The following is a 13,461-nucleotide window of genomic DNA, read 5'->3' as shown; positions in this document are numbered from 1 at the left end:
TTGACACATGTGAAAGTCAGCAGAGTTATTTTGAAATATTACACAGTAGCTCTGACATAATTTCCTCTTCCTTCTTCAGGTCGACCAAGTACTCTCTCTTTGTGGCTCCCCCACGCTTTTCCTCTCAAGTGTACCGCTAATTTAAGGTCTGCTTCCATGTGTTTGGTGGTCCAGTCTGCTCAAGTGTTATGTTGGTTAATAAGTGGAAGTTGTTGGTGTAAGCGAATGGGAAGCAGTCCCTTGGCTGTGTCTGCGGGTCTGGAGGTTACATAGGGAACGTGTCATTTGTGTTGGTTGTGGGAGATGCCTTTCAAACCCAGTTTACTGGAAGAATAATAGCATTTTCTGAGGTAATTAATTGTGAAGGTGGGGTTTTTGATGACAGTAAACCCACTGAGTGTGATGACAGTTCTATTTTACTAAACTCAGAAAAGTGAAAGCTTTACATTTTGTCTTATGCAATACATTTGAATGCCATGTGACACTCATTTTTTTTTTTTTTTTTTTTTTTTTTAGCCAATCAAACTGTGAATCATTAAAAACTTTCTGTGGGCAAGTGCAATATTTCACATGTAAAAGCACACTAACTTTACCAGAAGTGGTTTCAGATATTTCCTCATCTTGTCAGGTAATTGTCTACAAGGTTCTTTCCATCTTGTTCTTATCTGTTGGACATCAGGATGAGTGCTTGGAATGGTTTCTAAATATTTTATCAAGCAGCAAATGTGACTGTTGGGCCATGGAGTCTTTACCAAATTTAGATTTTCTTTGATAATGTTGATCACATAAAGTCACCATCTCATCATCACACAGTGTGTTAGTGATCTTGAGTTACCATTTGCCTTTCCTGCTGTATCAGCAGGTTATGTTTTTTTGTTGGTTTGACCAGCAGAGGACAGTGTCTGTTAAATTCAGCCCCTACCCTGTGTTGTGTCACTGGTTAGATTATAATGTGCATTATACATTGAACGCTGAGTTTCCTCACTGCTGTGTTTCCTTTTCTTTGAAAATTCTTTTTGTATTTTTGGAACAGGAAGATTATGATGTGTGTGTGTGTGTGTGTGTGTGTGTTTTTTTTTTTTTTTTTTTTTTTTTTTTTTAAATTATTATTATTATTTCAGGGCATTTTGGGATCCTTACTTCATATTTTGATTCTGTACTCTTACAACACTTGAGTCTATATTTGAGACAAAAGAATATTTAAAGTTGTTCAAAGATTTTTAAAAAAGATGCAAGTTTGCTTTTTAACTGTTCTGATGTTTCAAAATTTCTTAAATTGTTCTCTCTCTTTTTTTAACATCATTGTTTCACAGTGTTATGAGCTGGAAGCAATAAAAATATGTTTGAATTTTTAACTTCTTTGTGTCCTTTTGGGTACACATCAAGGTTCTTTTTTTACTGGAAGCCAATTCTTTGATGCTGTTACATTTTAAGAAATGTAGCAACACTGAACAATCTGCTGTGCCTTGTGGTGTATGTGTGTGTGTGTGTGTCTGGTAAGGTCATCTGTCCTCTACGTCCCTCCACCCTTTTGTTGCACTTCTTTAATCAGCAGCAGAAGAAAGCCATATTTTGGCCTGTCTGTCAGCAATGTCCACCCACGACGCCACTACAGCCGTGGCCCACGCTTTCCCTGCTTCGATGCAAACGCCAGATAAAAACTCTGCAAATCAGGAGAAGGAACATTCACTCCTGGACGTGCCCACCTCCTACCTCCTTTCTTCTATTCCTTTTCCGAGCCTATTGTTCATTTCCTCTCCTCTCCTCTTTTTTTTTTTTTTTTTTTTTTGTCCAAGTCTGTTTAAAAGAAAGGAAAAAAAACTCCAGCTCTGATTAATTTCTCCCTCTTGATTTTTGTTTTCATTTCTCATTTTGTTTTGTTAGATGTTTTAATTAAGCTTATTTGGTTTAGTTTGTTTTGCAATGCGCTTCCTTTTGCTGAAAGGAAATGAACTCAAATGTCGCTGTAACATTAGTGGCACATCTGGGGGCTGGTTACCCTTTTCAGGAAGTGACCCATAGATCAGATAAAAGGTGTGCATGTCAGAAATGTTGGTGCACCATCGAAGTAGAGAAGAAGAGGTGCTTATTCAGTGTGATGTTTGTGAAAATCGAGAAGGATGCTATCATACAAACGCCTAAAAACATTCCCCCGAATGCAGTTTACAGCTGCATATTTAGGACAATGCTTGGATATTGGTGTTAATTGGAGTTAATTCAGCCTTGTTCCCAAGAAAATATCTAGAAAAATAGAATTGGCTTTAATCTGTTAATGCATCTGTTCTTAGCTAATGAAAGTCATTTTAAATGCCATGCTGTACTGCGGCGACAGAATTTTAATTCGTGGTACTGTAATCTTTCCAAATTTTTCAGAGAACATTCATCTGGTTTAAATGAGTTTCCTTCATTATTGTATATCGTAAACATATATGTAGCACCTTTCCTTGCACCATAAAGGTCAAATGTAGTTCAGTCGGTGTCCAGTGGTCCCTTTGGGTAACGCACTCCTTAGCTTAAAAGTCAGGCATATCGGGGACAAGGCGGGAAGCTGGCAACTTGTAATGGGACGAGATAGGCTATCTTTATTGTCAAAACATAAGAATGAAGGGGGGAAAAAGACACAGATTAGCTTTCCTGACAGTCGGCTGTTTGAAGTTTGTGCCAAAGTGCATTAAGGGCTGTTATTCCCTCTTTTCTACACTTGCAAATACAGAATCGCTCAGGAAAAGGCGAGACTTGCTTGCTAATCAGCTGATAATGGGCCACACTGTCCGTTTGCCATAGCTGCCCGCCATCCTGTGTGCACACTCACGGCACACTTGCTTCACACAGTTGACCAGCGCAAGGCCTTTGTTTTGTTGGGTAACTCTGGCCTGACAGAGTCAGTGGAAGAAATAACGTAACGGCTTCTGCGAAACATAGAATACTTTAAACATGCTGTTTGTAATCTGTACAATGTCAGTTATTTTTTGGGGTCAGGTTCACAAAGCAAGGTATATCCTATCTGACCTGTTTGTCTGCAGCCAGGAAGTTCCAACCCTCTCACTCTATTGTCCACCTCAGTGCAGCATCGTCTCAACTTAAGCTCACCGGTTCTCTTTTTCTTTTGCCATATCAAGCTGAGCAAAGTATTAAAGCCATGGACAGAATATGTAATATGTTGATGTACACATTTCACATCACATCAAACTCTGCACAGGAGAAACTGGTGAATTGTCATTCAATCCACGACTGCAATACAGAAGCAAAGAGTCATTCAACATGTGCAGCCACATCAGCATGCACCACCCTGCCTCTTCCTGCACTGATAACGCAGTGAGAGACAGCGGAGTGAGAGTTGCAGCCGTGGTCTTAAAGCAAGGATGTGCGTGTGTGAGACTGGGAGAGGGGAGGTGGTTAATGGTCGTTCCTTGACTTTCCCTACAACCCTTATAATGGCCTCCATCGGAGGAAGTGGATCCTGCAGAGTGTCAATTCAGCTCTTGGAGATGAGACAAACACTTGAAATGTCAACCCCAGCATTGTTTAAAAACTCTCAAGTTCTACAACTACCCTTTAATACAAAATGAATTTCTAGGAAAGAATAAAGATTCAAATGCAACTAAAAGTCAAATCTGCTATTTGTTTATTCATTTGAACCTTTAACAACCACTAATATAAAGGAATTGATTTTCATTGTCTTCACCGACCGGCCCCATTATGTTATGAAAATATAGCAAGCATCTCCAACAATAATGAAGGGGGTCTGTAAGCTTCTGCGATCTGCAGATTAATTTGTGGTCAGGATCGGCTATAAAAGGATCATCTGCCAAAGCTTTGGTCTTTCAAACAAAAGACGAAAGTGTTTGATTGGTTTAAAAGAAAAACTAGACAAAAATGGATTTACAAAACATCTACAATGCAGAATATTGTTTTGAAAAAAAGGAAAGGTGCTTGGGAACCCTTCTTTACACCGTGATTGATCTAAGCATTTGGGCGCAGAAGTACCTTTGAAAAACATTGTCTTTCAATACTATCTGTACTGAAGTGTTGCATAGGTTTCTGGGCACGAACTCAGTGGAAAAGAGTCTACATTCCAGCTTGCTTTTGATAAAAAAAAAAAAATGGATGTTGGGTACTATTTACCAACAATGAGGAAGACCAACCAGGCTGTCATAAATGAAAGGTGCAAAAAAAACCAGCCTGCATGATGCTCTAAGGGTGTATCAGTGTCCATGGATGAAAGTATCATTGGTGAACCTTTCTCACAAGATCTGTGGTCATTTAAGGAAGACGAAGCCAGAATTCATGCTGCATATTAAAGCAGCGTGACTCCACAGTGTGTGTGCTTGACCAGCCTGCCTGCACTCTAGATCGGTTTCATATTAAAAATGCACGATGCGTAATGAGGAGGAGATTCAGACAACAACAACCACAGAATGTTTAGAAGCTAAAAATGTGTGTACAGTGGGAGCTTGAACATTCCTCTGTCAAAACTACAATAATTAGTGTTCTTAGTTCCCAAATATTTAAAAAATAAATAAATAAATGTGCTATTAAAATTAAGGGTGATGTAACAGAATGACAAATATGTCTCTACCCTTTGTACTTGTGTCCGTTCAATAAAAGTTCAAAAGAAGTTTAACAAAATCCTGAGTTGTGTTTTTAAAGCATTTTAGAAAGCCTACAAACTTTTTTGGAAATTGTGTTTAGAATCGTGTTGAGAAGAAACACTTCCAGTCCCATTTTCATCCTTGACTGCCCTCGGAGATAAGCCAAGTGTTTCTTTAAGATATTGACAACCCTCCCCCCCAGAAGGAATAAAGCCTAACCAGCAGGTAGAAGTGGAGTCTGACCACCAGCTCAGGTGAAAGCGTTTGAAGAGAACAAAGCAGCGAAGGCTAACCCAAGCAGGAAAGATCTCGTTTTCAGTGCTGTGGCTGAGCAGGAAACTAAACCATTCACCCGGCCATGTACTCCCATCCTGAAATGGGGGAGTAAAATGTTAAGAGCCAGAACGAGGCAGGGGCAGGCAGGAGGATGGGGGCACCAAAATAAAAACTAATAATAATGACTTTATTTCCATCTTCACCCCACAGATCTTTGCTTCCTTCCTTTCCCTTTCATGCCTGATGGAAATCGTTTTTTTTCGTGTTCAGCTTTGAAGAGAAACATCGGTGTGGGTAATTGTAGATATGAAAGTGTTTGTTGCTTTTTTTGATTGAGTCATTCCCTGCATTTGTTATGAAGGCTGATATCTCTCATCTGAGACGCTTGGGCCAGACTTGAGTCTTCCTCCATGTTTACCATAAGGACAGGAAGATGCAGCTTCGCCCTACCACCCCTCCCCACAACATCCTGGGACCATCTGGAAACTTCCCCAACAAGGATGCCTTTCCATGGTCTGTGCAGAGCTCAGTGACCTGTACAAAAGAAAATGTGCGCTCACGGTTCACTATGGGAAATTAGATACTTTTTTTCTGTCATTATTTATTTATATTCCTATTTAATTGTTTTGTGACTATATCATATGATTTCTGTCTGTTTCATTAGACACTTAAAGCTCTAGATCTCTTAGACAAATGTGCCACTAGAAATTGTACGAGTGTCCTCGTCGTGTGCTCCAGGAAGCTACAGATAGCACGGTGACACTTTGACCTGCAATCTACCATTAATTTAAGCTTCCCTTTGTGATTACAGATGTCACACCCGTGAAAAACACGATGATAACTCTCTCATTCTGCTCCCTCTTTGACATTATCTGACACATTTTAAAAGTCTCCCAGCTATTGTTCTGAGATGGATAAAAATAATAACTTGACAATTTATCCAAGGGGTGTTTCCAGTAAAGAGGTCTTAGGGGTTACTGGGTATCATAGGGGGTCAAGCTGGCTCCCCAAACACAGGAAGGCAGCACTGTAAGTCAAGGCTGGACAGTGCTCCCTCTTAGGTCCTTACCTTCAACTCTGTCTATTAATAACACAAGCAGAGTGTGAAGCTGATGGGTGGGATGAGCAAACAAAAGCAAGGGCATCTGAGTTCAAAGTGGCTTGCATGACTTGAAAGTGGTGTGCTCTTTAGAGCTCTGATTTTCAAACTTGTAAGAAATGATAGCAAGTTGTTGAATCTTTGGCTTAACTGTGCAGTTTGGGGCATGAAAGTTGTTCAAACTATCTAAAATGGTTAATGAGGTGGACGGGGTTGAGGTCATTGTGTTAACATCATATGTTCTTTGTATGGCTGAATTGGAGGCGTGTGCTGTAGCGGTGGGAGCGCGTAGAGGAAGGGAGGGCAATCTTGTCCGGACGCTAATAAGACCCAATGGCTGGCGCAAGGTGGCCAGGAGCGCTGAAACGCGACAGAAGGCGGTGGACGAAGGAAAGGAGGATAACACATTATAGAGAGAGATATATGTGGATGTACAAAGAGAATGAGATTGGCACTGGAGCGTTCCTAGGAATTCCACAGAGTCAAGGAGCGGCCGGGCTCATCGCGCGCGTCTGTCTGTGTGCCTCTTCGAGAGGAACTGAGTGGGAAGAGAAGCGGTAAGTGAGGATCAACCCTCAAACACACCTGCGTCAAGGCAGGTATCTCTGAAAGACGTGAGAAGATGACTCTCAGTTCTCACCAGAGCTGGTGAAACTTTTGCTCAGAAACCTCTGAAGACTTGTCATGGTTTTTGACAGATTGATGCCAAGCGTGTTGGACTCCTTGCGATCATTATAATTATTTAGCCACACAAAAAAAGAACATCTATTTTGAAGTTTTCAGATTTTTGATCATGAGTGAATGCAATAACAACAAGTACTTGCATGCCCCAACTTTGTGATTACAAAATATCAGCTCTAGTAATCCATGATTTGGAATGGACCAAGATCATTCAGTTGCTATCACACACCTGGAACTGGGCTATCAGTGTAGGCACCGTGAGCTGCTGATTCCTGGGAGCTCCAACTCTCCCCAATGAGGCAGTTCTGGTGGGCCCGCCTGGCACAGCTCGGCCTGCTTGCAGTGTGGACCTGTATATGGCTGGTCCAGGGATGCGGGCCAGGTCCTGGGTACGGCATTCGCTCCAGGCCCAGGAAACTCACAGCCATGCACTACAAGCAGTTTTTCCCCAACTTCTCAGAAAACAACCTTGGGGCCAGTGGGAGAGCAGAGGGCAAGATCACACGCAACTCTGAACGCTTCAATGATCTCGTGTGCAACTACAACCCAGATATTGTCTTCAAAGATGAGGAGAACACCAATGCAGACCGCTTCATGACTAAGGTGAGACTGGTGTTGTGTGGTTTAAGTTGTATGGACCTCTAATTCCCATTAACTCAAATGATGCCTGGTTACTGTACAGTCTTACTGTTCTTACGGTATAGAAAGAACAATAAAGGGGCAAACAGTGCAGACAGTCTGAGGGATGCTCTGACTGGAGCCTCTTTTCTAAACAACCCCCCACCTGTATCATCAATCAAATCCCTTCACAGAAAGCTGCTGACTGTAGTGTACTCTTTATACTTTGCCAGTTCAGCATGTCACCTTGATACCAAATCATAAGATATCATTCATTGTTTGCTGAACTCCACACTACCTTCCCTTTGCCGGGCTCTTAACTGACAGACAAATGTTCGACACAGACTGTGTAAGTTTTAAGCAAACTCTCCCTCCCTTTTTTTTTTTTTTTCTAGAGATAAGAAGATCAGGATGTAATCCAACACTACCTCTTGAGAGACTGAGTTCCTCTACAGGAACACTTCCTTTTAATCTTTAACAAAAGTCTTTGTTATTGGGAATAAAATGATTCATATGACAGGCTCTCTGTGTGCCTCTGCGAAGAAATACACAAGTGTAGGTTCTGTTTGTTTACTGGGGATAGGTCAGTCAATGAATAACACCTTGAAAAAAAAGACAATCGCTTGCCCAGAGAATTTAAGACCTGGGTAGCTGCTGAACAATGCATTTGTAGTGCCACTCTTTCCGTAAATCTGGACACCCAGATATGATTCTGTTGTGGATGCTGCAACCCACTGTGATTGTTTAGGATATAAATCTGTGTTTCTTCCCCCCCCATAGTTGATTGTATGTGATTGAAATCTGTGGTTGTATGTTGGTGCCCTTCTGATACCCAGTTTGACTGTGGTTACGTGTGCATGTGCCCCCTTTTTTTGCCCAGATGTGAAAGACACTCTTTGTGCGTCATTTGGAGACTGAGAAGGGTCGCCTATACAAAATTCCCGCCTGCTGAAGTAATGGCACCGTCGGAAAAGCGACTATTGTAGTTGTGACAATGAAACGCCTCTCTTCAATGGCATTGCGAGAGAAATGTACCCAGTTTGGTTTCTGTCCCTCATGCTTTCTCACTCTTGCTGTCACATTCCCATGTCCGTGCCCATACATTCTTCCCCTCTGGCCTCCTCTCTCGTCTCAACCTTGGCCCTCCGCTACTCTCCTTTCTTCTCACCAAGCTCCAGTTCAAACTTTCATCTTTTTATGCGTCTTTCTCCCTCAGTTGTGCTCTCTATATTTATAGAGCTGCGAGATCAGTTTTATACTGTTAATTGAAGGCCACACAGTCTTCTACATCACAAGTCCCAAGGCATTATGCATACAAGAGATGATAATGAGTGTATCACCTAAGATGCTGACGTCATCATTTTTTTCAGCCTGTCTATTTTGCGACAATGCTGACACAGTCTGTAACATTATGGCCCACGGGGGTGTTAAGAGTCACTGTACGCATATTTGATCAAATGTCTCAGGGGTGAAAGCGAGTAACTGAAGCCTGGAACAATCTGGAAAGGCAGAGAATGGCCTTGATTATTCTGTCACCCTGTTGAAAAGGCCAAAGAATGTGCCAAACTGGCTACAGTAGGTTTGTTCTTGCACTCTGATTGTTTGAGCAAGGTTGAGATGGCCTTTAGCAGAGTAGAGGAGGAACTGTGTGGCGATGCCAGCTGACAATTATAACCTGGGAGCCAAAGACGGTGTCGAAGTACTGGGATCGTTTTTCTGCTGAGTTGCACTGAGATCAGTTTGTACACTCAGATACTGTAGATGGCTGTTGTACTCTTAGGCAATGCCATTGCTGCTGTTAATAAATAATTACAAGTGTATGTCACTTGAACCAGAACTTAGCTCACATACTGAACTTTACACAGTACATGCTGTGGAAAGACAGACTAAAAAAAAGAGAATTTATCTTAAATCAACAGAAAACTTTAAAAAAAAATGTGTATTCTATTTATATTCATCTAGGATGAAACATAAATGCCAAAACACTCACGGAAAACTATTAGTGTACTATTTTTACCACCAACCCGGCGTTTCCTCTGCTGTTGTAAAGCAGTCATTTTGAGAAAGGACCCATAAACTCATTTATTTATCCGTAGTCCCCATATATTTACCCATATCGAACCAGTTGACTTAAAACTGTTATTCCATTGATACCTTAATGAATCCATGTGGGTTCCGTGTAGCAGCGACTTCACTCACCAGAGTCATTTTTGATAACTAAAAATCGAACAATCTGTTTGATCTATCAGTAACAGTTACAAACATGTCTTGTTGTGCCTGGTAGCTACCCAAATGTTTATTTTCCTCTGTGTTAAATAATAAGAAAAGATATTTGTTGGACTTCTTTTGTAAATGATATAGGTATTTTACTAATTTGGAACCAGTTTTTATATCCCAAATAATGACATTTTTTTCAAAGGTGATGCCAGTGCTATAATTTGAAAATTCAAGCACTCTATTGACTAATAGTTATCTTATGAAAAGTGTATAGGTTTGATGGCAGGCTCTCTGATACACAAACTAATATGTCAAGCCAAAGCATTTCTGAACTGCACTATGTGCTGACAGTAATTCATTTGTGATTGCTTCATAATGTCTGATACACCTGCCTGTAAATAAGTTAACTCTGCTCAAAATGGAACCCCTCCCCTCTGTCTGTTCCAGCGATGTAAAGACTGTTTGAACAGGTTGGCTATCGCAGTGATGAACCAGTGGCCGGGAGTACACTTGCGTGTGACAGAGGCCTGGGATGAAGATGGTCACCACCCTCAAGGCTCTCTTCACTACGAAGGCCGGGCTGTGGATATAACCACTGATGACAGGGTAACGGAGAAGTATGGCCTTCTAGCCCAGCTGGCTGTGGAGGCAGGCTTTGACTGGGTCCATTATGAGTCCAAGTATCACATCCACTGCTCTGTAAAAGCTGGTAAGTTTATTATGTAAAGAATGATGCTGATAAATGTCAAAGTATATACCTTCAGTGTTTGGCATATGAGGATATTTAAAACAATAAAGAAACTAAATCTGTGTTTAGTCATCTTGGCTTTTACTGCTGATCGCCCTGCAGATCACTCTGTTGCTGTGGAGAGAGGTGGCTGTTTCCCAGGCTGGGCCCGGGTGACCGTTGCTGGAGGAAGGCAGAGGACTCTGTCATCACTGACTCCTGGTGACAGGGTCATGGCTCTGTCCGAGACAGGCCAGGTGGTGTATAGCCAAGTCCTCTTGTTTCTGCACCGAGACCAAGAAAGCTGGTCTGCGTTTGTGTCTCTGGAAACAGAGGATGGGCATACATTGGCCCTTACTCCCCATCACTTGGTTTTCTTAGCCCCCCAGTGCAGACATGACAGTAGTGAGTACCAGGCTCAGTTTGCTAGCAGAGCCAAAACAGGAGACTGTGTTCTCATCAGTACTGCAGGGGGAAAAGCGCGGCCATCTCAAATAATCTCAGTGTCAGTGGCAGAAAGTGTGGGAGTGTATGCGCCCTTGACAGAAGCTGGAACTTTATTCGTCGACGGGGTGCTGGCCTCCAGTTATGCGCTGGTGGAGGACCACGGACTTGCACACTGGGGATTTGGACCTCTGAGGCTCCTCTACTCATTGAACCAGCTACTTTTGGGGGAGAAGGCAAAAGAAGAGCAGAACACTGACTGCCGAAGAGCTCGCGCTAAGACTGCAACAATTTTGAGCACTTTGACCACACAGGACAAAGAAGGTATATATGTAAATAATGGCAGCGTAAACAGACAAGATCATTTTAGTGAACCACTCAGGATGGAAATTCAGGAGAAGCGCTCCTTAGAAAGGCGGTTATCAAATGTTCACTGGTATGCTAGAATACTGTACAGATTTGCATGTATCTTTTTGGACTCCAACTCATTCCATCCTTAAAAGTCTAAAACGACAGACATAGTATACTGTATGTCACACTGCAGCTTTTATACATTTACACTTAACCCTCCTTTTTTAAAGATAAGTTATAAAGACACTGGATTGGCTTGTTTCCTTTTTACATTATTCTTTGTGTTTTTATAACCGTAATGATAAACATGCTAACACTGAAGCCCTGAAATAAATGTAAAATAATGTATCAGTTTGTCTGAACAGGTTTATAACTGAATAACTGTATCGCAGTCTGTTCGTACATCTGTCATTTCCTTTAATTATCAGTTAAAAATGTAAAAATATATATATTATTCTAATGGGATAGGAATGAATTCCCTGAACAACAGAATCTTTATTTTTGTACTTTTTGAATCATAATATATTATTATAATTCCACTACCTGTATTGTATGCACTGACTTGGTGTCATATCATAAAACAAATAAAAATGTCATTTTATGAAGCAATACTCTGCTTTTTCTTCAGCTGCGGAGTCAATTATGCCCATTAAGAACATTTTTCTTTTAAATTGTGAAGAAAAAAAAAGTTCCTTGTGGGAAAGGCACACATTATATATACAAGAGATCATTTTGAGGGCTTACAGTAGAGCTTAATGTATGTTAGAGTGTGGAAATCTAGCAGGCTGATGGGTTAATGAAAAGCCCAGACGTACTTAATATTCCCCACACTGTGCCACCACTTTAACTTTTTACTGACCCTCTCACCTCAACAGCAACTTCGAGGTTTCTTATAATGTGAGAGGAGATTTTATTTCAATATTTTTGCACCAGTTTGGGCCACTAGTGTTATGTCTGTTCACATCTCAAAGTATTTTCTTTTTTATTTCCATCCCATCTATGCATCGAAAGAGATGGTGCACTTATCTGAGCTGGATGTCTGGTCCAAAGTCAAAGTCACTGTTGCTCTGAAACGCCTACTTTAAACCTATTTAAATTAAAACTGAGTTAAAAGATTCATGGGAAGATTTAAGGCTCGACTGAGAAGTTACATGAGCTTATACACCTCCTTGTGGAGAAGCTGAGAATGTACATGTGGATTTGATTTACATTGCGCTCTAAATTTCCAGCATATTCTGTTGTTTGCCCAATTTATTGACTTTAGTTTAACAGACATTCATTTGAAATCTTATTATCACCTCACACAATAATGACAAATCTTCATATCACAGGAAGTAGAGCCAGAAGGTCCTATCTATCCGTGACCATTTAAGTACAATAAAACATCAACATGTGCGTGTTTTTTGTGCTTTATAAAAGGTGATGGTGCGCTATTTTAACCAGTGTTTTATTAGGTACAACTGTATAAAATAGAATGAAATAAGCTCAGTACAGTCCCAAACAAACACACTCCTCTTCTATATTATGCTTTGTTGTAAACATCTGTGAAGGTATTCCAGGGGATTATCCTTGAAACACAGGAGCCAGATGGGAAAGCACTGGCTTCCCCGAGTGGCCAATAGGAGCAGCCTGCTGTCATAATACCACCCTCTATTTACATCCATCGGCCAATCAGCCGTCGCCATCGAACCAGTCTCAGCCCCCCTAAAATCTAATCCAATTTTCCTAAAGCTGAATGGGGAGATAACTAATCCTGTAAGTGGGACCAGTAATAACCTATTTTCAAAATGAAACCATGCTCACGTCAAGAGAAACTTCAGTTCAGTTAACCAAACATTGGCTTTTGTAAGTGAAGCTTCTGGTACCGATCTCACACAATAATGACAAATCTTCAAATCCCAATGTTTACCATGACCCTCTGAAGGAAGGAGACTGTGCATCATGGGATCTTGAATGAGGGAGAAATATGCTACTTGACATTTTCCCAAACAGTAATAAAGACATCCTCACACACACACTACTGCTGAATCCATGCGTGGTTGAAATATAGACCTTTTCGGATTTGGAGCCGCTGTCAGCCATTCAGTTTCTACCTCTTGTCAGCGAGGCTATGTAGATGTACGGTTTGTAGGACTTCTCAGGATTTTTTTAAATGCAGCCTGTTTAATTCAACTATACACTCTTGGACTTGTGTATGATGCTAACTCACCTCAATGATGGTGTATAAAATGATTGGTCTTTATTACTGCTTTAAACCAGGGATAAAATTTCAGTGTGTATTAACAACCAAAGACATTTAATCTTATGTCATGATCAGATGGCATTTCTTAACGGTTTAGTTCAATTTAGAAAGCTGAGAATAATTTGTAGCATCACTAAATGCCTCCCCCCCTAGCCAGTGATTGTTCAATTTCCAAACAACACAATCCACTACGGTGTGTCTGCTCATCAATGGG

General features: G+C 41.0%; 1 protein-coding gene across 1 annotated transcript; it reads left to right on the top strand.

The window, feature by feature from the left end:
* The first annotated feature begins 6,293 nt into the window (after nt 1-6,293).
* Nucleotides 6,294-11,614, top strand: dhh (desert hedgehog signaling molecule). The gene is made up of 3 exons (XM_075476757.1): nt 6,294-7,251; nt 9,931-10,192; nt 10,334-11,614. Exons 1-3 carry the CDS (start codon nt 6,943-6,945, stop codon nt 11,152-11,154), a joined length of 1,392 nt encoding a protein of 463 aa, XP_075332872.1. The 5' UTR covers nt 6,294-6,942; the 3' UTR covers nt 11,155-11,614.
* Nucleotides 11,615-13,461: the final 1,847 nt, after the last annotated feature.

Source organism: Odontesthes bonariensis, chromosome 10, assembly GCF_027942865.1.
Source record: "Odontesthes bonariensis isolate fOdoBon6 chromosome 10, fOdoBon6.hap1, whole genome shotgun sequence".
NCBI classification, from domain to species: Eukaryota; Metazoa; Chordata; class Actinopteri; order Atheriniformes; family Atherinopsidae; genus Odontesthes; species Odontesthes bonariensis.
This window is presented reverse-complemented; position numbering and strand designations above follow the sequence as displayed.